The following is a 9,666-nucleotide window of genomic DNA, read 5'->3' on the forward strand; positions in this document are numbered from 1 at the left end:
TCAACAGGGGGTCTGGGTTGCGTACCATCTGAGGGTCTGGTACCCCTATAGCGGGCTACATGCTACCATCCATAATTCGGCAATACATGTTTGCTTGCCAGGAAATCCAAGTGTGTCGAGAGTGGAAAAGATGATAAACCCAGACAAAGAGTTGACAAAAGAGTACAGGAAAAGCCATGCTGTGGAAAGAGTGAAATGGCAATAACAACTGGAAGCACATTGTGACCCGCTCAATAGGGAAAGGTGGATAGACATAGATCAAACATACGTTTGTTTAAAATTGCTGAAATTCAGTTTTACCACACTAGCCATATTTTCTGAATAACACATGTGAATTACTGTTTCAATAAAAATGCCTAATTATCTAACATTTTCCTCACCAATTTCATAGATTGTTTTTGCTCTCTAAAATGATAAAGACATTATTAACACATTTATGCTTCCTGCATTCCACTGAGTACTTTCTTGTTCCAGTATTCATCCTGTCATTGTTTGATAAGATCTGTGTCAAGGTGGCCGCAAGCTACGGGCTTGGCTCCTATGAAAGATATCTTGTTTACCTTTATCTTGTTGACTACTCCAAACACTATTGTTCAGTTCAAATTCAATAGGATTATATCCAGCATTTTGAAGAATGACCAAAATGTGTTAATTCCTGTACTTCTCATGTTTTCTGATGGATAGTGGGCGTTATTGACCAAAAGTTCAGCGGCTTCTGAAATAGTGTGAGCTTCCTGTTTTCTGTAGAAAAGCTTGTGTGTGTGTGTGAGTCAATGAGTGAAACATGAGTCATACTTTACTTGCAGCAGTGTTCCATCACTGTAGTGACATCATTGCAGATGTGAAAGGCAGGATGACTTTTTGTTCTCTAGTGTTAAAGTGAGAGTGACAGATCGTTGACTCAGCTCTTTAGCAAAAGATGATTAATTGATACAGACAGGCGATGTCTAGGTGCAAATGTTTCGATTTGTTGTCTATTATGGAATGGAGCTTGCATCGTTGGATCCATATTCCAAGACAGCTGTGCTTCAGCAGTTTAAAATAAGCAAGTCTGAAATGTGATCAGATCATTGAGCAATGTCAATTATTCAATGGATGTCAATAATTCCATCACTGTTAAATGGCAAAAAATAGTTTATGTCTTTTAAATAGACTCATGGAATGAGTTCATATTGGTTACTTGCTACTGTGAGAACCCACCCAACTCATCATGATCCTTTGCTGAAACACACAAAAATCCATATCCATTCATATATGGATGATTTTCGTGTGTTTCAGCGGTTTGCCACAATGTTATATTGACTTTTGACATACAACGTGTTTTCTCATTTTAATCTAGTGGAGTGAAAGAAAGTTATGTTTGGCTCTCTCTCTGTCATTCAGAATTCACTGAGTCTCGTTATGTGATGTATTGTGCCTCTGTGTAGGCCAATATGTGGAATGGAGGGAGATGGCGGTGGAAGAAGTTCCTATCCTTTTCGCTGCTACATTAAATGTTTCTTTGTCAACATTCAATACACAACATTTCATAAGAAAAAAATATACAATTGAAGAAAACCTTTGGTATCAATATTTTAATGTGGGAGTTGATTCTCGAAAGGAAATTACAGAATTGATATTTCAGAATGATTCCGCCCATCCCTAGTCTGTGGTCATGAACACCTGCCAGACTGGTTGATGTCGGAAAGAACTTGCTGTAAGTAAGTACTTAAACTATTCATTTTTGTTTTGTATTAAACACAATAGATCAAGACATTATGAAGAGACAAAGTTTTATCTCAGATAGCTTGAATAGACTATGCTGTACTTTGTGAGAAAATAGAAAATTCATAAGTAAACTTGGGAGTTATAATAGTATATGAGTAATTGTATGGCGGTCAAATATCTACATCTATGCAAAGCATTGCAATACAAAAAAGACAAAACATTGATAGGACAGCAAATTTATTTTGACACTTAACAGTGAAAGTAAAAGTTACAAAACCTGGCAAAGCGTGACTGGAAAACCAATGACCATAATATTCACATAATTGTTATGTTCTACTATCACTCATGGTCTTTTTCAAATATGAGCCACATTGATAGACAATATATGAGGCTAGACAGCTGTATCTAAACATAATTTGCACACAGCAATATATAGTTACATACATCTCTTTCATCGTTCTTATTTCCTTTCTGCACTTTCCAACAACAATTATCGATTATTCCCAGTGATTGGTTTACGTAGCACACAGACTGGTACTGCAGTTCCATGCATCACCATCAGTGACGGACATCGTGGCGAGCCTCTTCCTCGTCCTCGATCTCGTCCTCCTCATACTCTCCCATCTCATCGGCGGTGGCGTCCTGGTACTGCTGGTACTCTGACACCAGGTCGTTCATGTTGCTCTCCGCCTCGGTGAACTCCATCTCGTCCATGCCCTCTCCGGTGTACCAGTGGAGGAAGGCCTTGCGGCGGAACATGGCGGTGAACTGCTCCGAGATCCTCCTGAACAGCTCCTGGATGGCCGTGCTGTTGCCGATGAAGGTGGCGGACATCTTCAGCCCGCGGGGCGGGATGTCGCACACGGCCGTCTTCACGTTGTTGGGGATCCACTCGACGAAGTAGCTGCTGTTCTTGTTCTGGACGCTCAGCATCTGCTCGTCCACCTCCTTCATGGACATGCGGCCGCGGAAGATGGCCGCCACGGTGAGGTACCGGCCGTGGCGGGGGTCGCAGGCGGCCATCATGTTCTTGGCGTCGAACATCTGCTGCGTGAGCTCGGGCACGGACAGGGCGCGGTACTGCTGGCTCCCTCTGCTGGTGAGCGGGGCGAAGCCCGGCATGAAGAAATGCAGGCGGGGGAAGGGCACCATGTTGACGGCCAGTTTGCGGAGGTCGGCGTTGAGCTGGCCGGGGAAGCGCAGGCAGGTGGTCACCCCGCTCATGGTGGCCGATACCAGGTGGTTCAGGTCGCCGTAGGTGGGTGTGGTCAGCTTGAGGGTGCGGAAGCAGATGTCGTACAGAGCCTCGTTGTCAATGCTGAAGGTCTCGTCTGTGTTTTCCACCAGCTGGTGAACGGAGAGTGTGGCGTTGTAGGGCTCCACCACGGTGTCTGACACCTTGGGGGAGGGCATGACGCTGAAGGTGTTCATGATGCGGTCGGGGTACTCCTCGCGGATCTTGCTGATGAGCAGCGTGCCCATGCCCGAGCCCGTCCCACCGCCCAGGGAGTGTGTGAGCTGGAAGCCCTGGAGGCAGTCGCAGTTCTCCGACTCCTTCCTCACGACGTCCAGGACGGAGTCAACGAGTTCGGCTCCCTCTGTGTAGTGGCCCTTGGCCCAGTTGTTTCCAGCTCCACTCTGACCTGAAAGGTGGGGGGGGGGGGTTTATAAACATGCCATTTATGCAATGAGCAACCATAATTCATTATTCAATTAGAATGAAGAAACAAACGCAGCATTACAAAGAAACTCGGCAGGTTAGCTTGAAGAGCTAAGATGATTTGTACAACTTTCTGTGGGTGCAGCCAAGTAGTATAGGCAATGTGCTTTGCTGTTTATATTTGTCTATTTTGTCCATTAGTCAATGTATATTCATATTCGAAAATGAAAGGCAGTTGCTCCTTCAGCTCGCCATTGTAGTGAGCATCGTGGCCAGAGTAGTAGTAGTGAGGCAGCTTGTGGTGTTGGATTGTATTGGCTGTACTCTCAGATCAGCACTGCAGTATAGTATCCCCTTGAAGACTACATTTTGCTGAGTCACACCCAGAGCTGTGTCAGCGTGACACAGCTGTGCATAGACAATGCATCACATAACTGGCACATTGCTGAGGGACTGCAGAAGCTTTACATGGGTGAATCTGAATATACATTACTGTCGGGTAAAAATAAGGGGGGAAAAAAGATGCTGGCCTTAAACAGATATGACGGCAGATGCTGACACGCGCACAAACCGTGCAGCTGCACTGAGGAGGAGGAGCAGCGTCAGCAAACACTCACCAAAGACAAAGTTGTCAGGCCTGAAGAGCTGTCCGAAGGGGCCGGAGCGGACCGAATCCATGGTGCCTGGCTCCAGGTCCACCAGGATGGCACGAGGGACAAACTTATTACCTTTGGGGGTGGAAAGAGAAGAGAGCAGAGGTAGAGATATAAGAGTTAATCGCTGGTTGAAAGGAATGATGCAATCATTGCAGCATAGGGGCGAGGACAGAGAATGAACCATGTACAAACGTGATCTTTAGATTAAATGTGTTTTAATAAAGAGAGTGATAACAATTATCGTCATTACTCCTGTGTGGAAAATGTAATTTCTTCTTTAAGCGATGCAGGGAGCTTTTTCTGTCACACACCTGCATCACCCTACGCACACCTTGGCAAGTTGGCATCCCCCCACCCACCCCCTCCTCCATCTGTGACCCATCATGCAGACTGCAGCAGCATGCTGCACTATACCAATCTGCTTGTTCTAGAAGAGTGGGCTGAGTAAGTGCTGACTTCCGTAAAAATCCATTCAAGGCGTGACGTCCCCACAGACCTGCCCCCCCCCCCCCTTTATCACTCATCATCTGTTGGCTCTCTTAAGGAGTGCTTAGCCCACGTAAAAATCTGTCAATCAACTCACTGAATATTTTAGGGGGAATTTATTAGTGGTATATTCAATCAATTCACGTGAAACAGTGCCCCACAGTTAACGTCGATGCCAGCTCCACAAAACGGAAACAATCAATAAAGGCTACCGCTGATCATTGGAAATAGGATAGGCCTAGGCGTCGTAGTTATCTGTCCTATGTAGGCCTACGCAGCTTTCCTGTTTGGGCCTCTATGTGCTTCCTATGGCAAATCAGTGACAGGCACATGACTCTGGCTGCTCAATATAGCAGCTATGAGGGACACTAGATGCAATCGCAATGACCTTCAAAATGCCTGGCTAATAAAACCGGTGGCATTGTGCAGTGAGTTCAGCACGGTGCTAACTCTGGGTCAGCTATACAGAGACTGCAGATATACCTGTGTGCCTCAGAGAGAGAGAGAGAGAGAGGGAGGGGAGGGAACTGCATTTAGCAGCTTCTGGTGTCCTCATTCTATCCCTGTAGCTGAACCTACTTTGACCAAATTAGGTCTTCGGCTTGCACAGCTGTCTGGGTTATTAATAAAAGCAGAAAAGCGCTTTGCTGAATCGGAAATGGTTCAAAGGAAAAAGTAATGTGTTAAAAGGCTTGATACAGTTTGTGGATGTGTAGATTGTACCTGATGCCTCATTGTAGTACACATTTATCCTTTCCAGCTGCAGGTCACTGTCACCTTGGTAACTACCAGTGGGATCAATTCCATGTTCATCACTGATCACCTCCCAGAACTAAAATGAAACAGATACAGACACATATACTAACGTCAGTCAGTGTTCACCAGACACATCATACATACATACATCATATTTAATGTGAGTTAAAGTGGTCAAACATTAGGTTGTCGTGGCCATATTGCAGCTGCGCATCTCTTGACGCTAGTGGGGCTGCAGACCAGTGTTGCCATGTCCGCTTATTGTAAGCGACTTTGGCCTTGTTTTTCCTGTAAAGTTGCTTGTAAATATTGGTAGTTGCGGGTTGCGGTTTTTTTGGGGGGGGCATGTTTCTAAAGTGTAGTTGCTCATTTTGGGCTTGCTTTATGTTGTTTGAACCGGTAGTTCTCAGATATTTTCATGTCAAGGACCCCCAAATGAATATGAAAATACTTTATGACAGGGACCCACATACAAGCTTCTTGTTGTTGATTGATTGAATATTTTATTAGACAGACAGTTTGTCGAAAACACCCAAAAAGTCCTTGCGGTCTTGTTTCCATTGGGGTCTAGGTATTCAATTCATCAACATATAGAAAATAGCACCAAACATTCAATAAGTTAAAATGTTTCAAAAAATATTCCAAATCTTTCACATTTTCTTCCAGATTTTTTTGAAAATAGCAGATCTACTATACCTAAAATAGCAAGCTCACAACGCGTCGCGATGCGACGCGTATGTGAGCTTGGGGCTAAATGAGCGTCAGGGGCCAGGCTCATGTAGCCTAGTGGCTTCTTTTGGGCTTGTTTTCATAGACCTGTTTGCTTGTTTCTCTCGCAAAACCTGGTAACGCTGCTGCAGCCTCTGCCTCGTTGTCACCCAGCCCAGACCAGACCAGCCCACACGACCGCACCCACCCATCACAATAAACATAGTTAGAACAACATCATCACAAAAGCTTTGCATTCTCTTCAAGGTGATATAGGATTAGTTTAATTCACTTAAATTGCACTTAAATTGCATTAAACAATATTGGCCAGGTCAGGAGGATGCGTCATCCATTAACACTAAATGCCTTGTCGTTAAATTTAATTGGATTTCATTTAGTTAAAACAAAAATAAAAACCAGTCAAAACAAACATCGCCCATAAAAACATAGCCTTTACCTTAGCGCCAATCTGATTGCCACACTGTCCAGCCTGGATGTGAACGATCTCCCTCATGATGCGATGCGGATGCGGGCAGAAAGCCTTATCTTTGTCCCAATAATAAACTTCACCAGGTTTTCTCCAGTGTTTGCCTCCCTTCCTCTAACAAGCCTCAGATCAGACAAACCACTTGCTATACCGTTACATTCCTAGAGGAGAGGAGAGGAGCCGGCCGCGGAGATAAACGTGCTCCTGCCTGGGTGACGTCACAGCAGCAGAGCGCCCCTAATACCCGCCCCAGCCAATGGGAGGCCGGGGATTTGATGCAGTGGACCAGAGGATGCTGCATCACCTTAGTGATGGAGCCCCTGACATCACCCTATACTGTCCCAGACAGGCTAAATGCTGCCGGCCTTTTTTTTTTTTTTTACATTTGTACCCCGTTTAAAAGGACACTCCTTGTGTTTCTTATAAGCCCAGACTGTTGTTTTACAACAAATAGAAGATATTTTTAACTATTTGAATCTCATATGGGTAACCGTAGTCCCTCAGGGCTCAATTTAGTGTCTTTTCTGTTTTCTGTTATTGTGGAGAAAGCTTTAGTTGAAAATAGCCGATCGACAAGCTCACAACGCGTCGCGCTGCGACGCGTTGTGAGCTTGTCGATCTGCTATTTTCAGCGAAAGCTTTCCCCACGATACCGAAGCTGGGGTTTAAGTGGTTAATATATAGGCTATGTTGTGCCTTTATGCATTACAGCGCGCCAGGTTAGCTTCATACAGTAGCCTATATTCAGTAGTAGGCTATACAGTGGACCAGAGGACGCTGCATACTGGAGCCTAGCTGACATGTCCCAGACAGACTAAATATACTGCCTAATTTCTATATGTGTACCCATTTAACCTGTTAAGACCTGAGACCAATTCTACAAATGTCTTCTAAATAAAAATAAAATAAAATAAAGTATGTTGCAATATTATCAGTGGTTCTCCAACTTTTTCCATGTCAAGGATATTTTTTAAGGCTATGTTGTGCCTTTATGCATTACAGCACGCCACAGGTTAGCTTCATACAGTAGCCTATATTCAGTATAGGCTATATTCGTTAATGAATTGAATACATAGGACCACAATGGAAACAGGTTCCAGAACCTTTTTGTGTTATCTTGTGTTATCTTTTAGCTTTAATCTCTTACTGTACCACGTTCTGTTTTACATTTCTGACTAATAAAGAATTCAATCAATCAGAGATATCAGTTTGATACTTTTGTGAATACTGTGTTCAGTGAACAGCTAATGTACAATTTTTGAAAACACCATTATGGCTATTGCTTTTATCTTGTTTAAAAAATAATTATTACATATTTTTTTATCAGTTATTATGGTTACTTCTTTCATATTTTTATTTCCCTTTTTTTAATCATTCTTGTCCGTGAAGAACAGTAATCTGGTAGAACACACACACACACTCACACACACACACACACACACACACACACACACACACACACACACACACACACACACACACACACACACACACACACACGCACGCACGCACGCACGCACACACACACACACACACACACACACACACACACACACACACACACACACACACACACACACACACACACACACACACAAAGAGTTTGCTGTCGTTAGTTTGGACTCTCTCCTATGTGGACCAATCCGGTGAGGTTGAAACAACCTGTCACCGGCATTAGGAACCAATCAGGGTCATCGAGTCACTGAAGCCTCTCCACCACGACAAGGTCACAGCAAAAGGAGAGGAGGTGGCCCTTAAAAGGGCCCTTGGGGGGGAGGGGGGGTTTGAGCGCTCTCTTCTGGCAGATGGTTCTCCTACACAGAGGACAGCGTGCCACTCCACCATCAGGGACGTGCACAGATAGACTCTAGGTGGTGCTAGAGCACCTGCCCTTTGCCCTCTTGACCAGAAGTGCCCTTTTGAAAAAAAGGGGAAAAAAGTTGTTTTTTTTAGTTTACAGCGGGGGTATTCAACAGGGGGTCCTCAGAGTAAATACAGGGGGTCCGCCAAATCTTTATGTGATATGATTTATCTTTTTACCATAACCACTCGAAACCTAGCATCCCTTTTCTGAGGAGAACTTTAGCCAAAAATAGCCAAAAATAAGCTCACAACGCCTCGCGCTGCGAGGCGTTGTGGGCTTGTAGATCGGCTATTTTTGGCAAAGAGGTATAGGTGTAGAGGGAAAAAAGAGCAGACCAAGTAAACAAAACATTTACTTGAGCACCTGCCCCTCAAAATGTCTGTGCACGCCACTGTCCACCATCAGCACACAGCGCAGACAGCAGCACGCGTGTTCACATGGCAGGAAGATGACCTGAGGTGAGGCATCCATACACACCACACACACACACTCTCCTCCACAGGGCTGGAGGAGGGGGGGTGGGGGGGTACCAGAGGTGGAATCTGACAAACAACTGACCACTGGGCTCAGCTGCCTCTCTAAGTCCCTCTCCATCTGTTGGTCGTCGGCTCTACGCCTGGCTTCCACCAGAAGCGTCATGGGGATGACCGCCTCACGGTGGCTGCGCTCAATGCGCTCTCTCCTCGACTCCAAGCCCAGATGGATCTTGCAGACCCTGAAGGCTGCAGCCATTCTGGACCTCATGCTCTTCATTGGAGAAGAAGACACACCCGATAACGTCACCATGACGGGACAATGATGTGGCTTCTCTAAACACACCAACCTCACGACCCACCTGCTGTCAAATAGAAAGCCTTTATCGAGGTCAAAAGAGGCCAAACTTCCTGTATCTGGTTGCTATGGCAACCTGCCAGATCAGGCTGAGGGTTTGATAGGCAAATCAGAAAATCAAGATGCCTAAATAATAGCCAGAGCTTTTGTCAATTATAATAGTTAAGTTATAAGATGTTTGTGTATTTATTGCTGCCTTACGCTTTGCTCTTCTAGCTTCTATAGAAGCTAACTATGCTAGTGGTAGCTGATATAAATTTTGATGTGATTTGGATTGTTATGGTCAAAAAGTAATATGGTATTCTTCTAACAATTGGTGGGCGGAAAAAAACATTTAATATTTCAGGTCTTGATATCCATGCTTGAGACGCAAGTGTTGAAATGAATTGCATCATACAGGGAGGTTCACAGCCTGACGAAATTAAAGATACAAGGATACCCACAGTTGATCAATAAATAATGGATTTTATTTTAACAACATGTATGGCTTATGTACAAGTGCATTATTTGT

General features: G+C 44.5%; 1 protein-coding gene across 1 annotated transcript; it reads right to left on the reverse strand.

Moving 5' to 3' along the window:
• Nucleotides 1-1,741: 1,741 nt before the first annotated feature.
• LOC311044639 (tubulin beta-2A chain) lies at nt 1,742-6,829 on the reverse strand. Its single transcript, XM_084056350.1, has 4 exons — nt 6,431-6,829; nt 5,233-5,341; nt 3,985-4,095; nt 1,742-3,350 (listed from the first exon to the last, which is right to left on the reverse strand). The coding sequence occupies exons 1-4, from the start codon at nt 6,485-6,487 to the stop codon at nt 2,266-2,268; spliced, it is 1,362 nt and encodes a 453-aa protein (XP_083912476.1). The 5' UTR covers nt 6,488-6,829; the 3' UTR covers nt 1,742-2,265.
• Between the last annotated feature and the right edge of the window lie 2,837 nt (nt 6,830-9,666).

Source organism: Gymnoscopelus microlampas (genome assembly GCF_963454915.1).
Source record: "Gymnoscopelus microlampas genome assembly, chromosome: 5".
NCBI classification, from domain to species: Eukaryota; Metazoa; Chordata; class Actinopteri; order Myctophiformes; family Myctophidae; genus Gymnoscopelus; species Gymnoscopelus microlampas.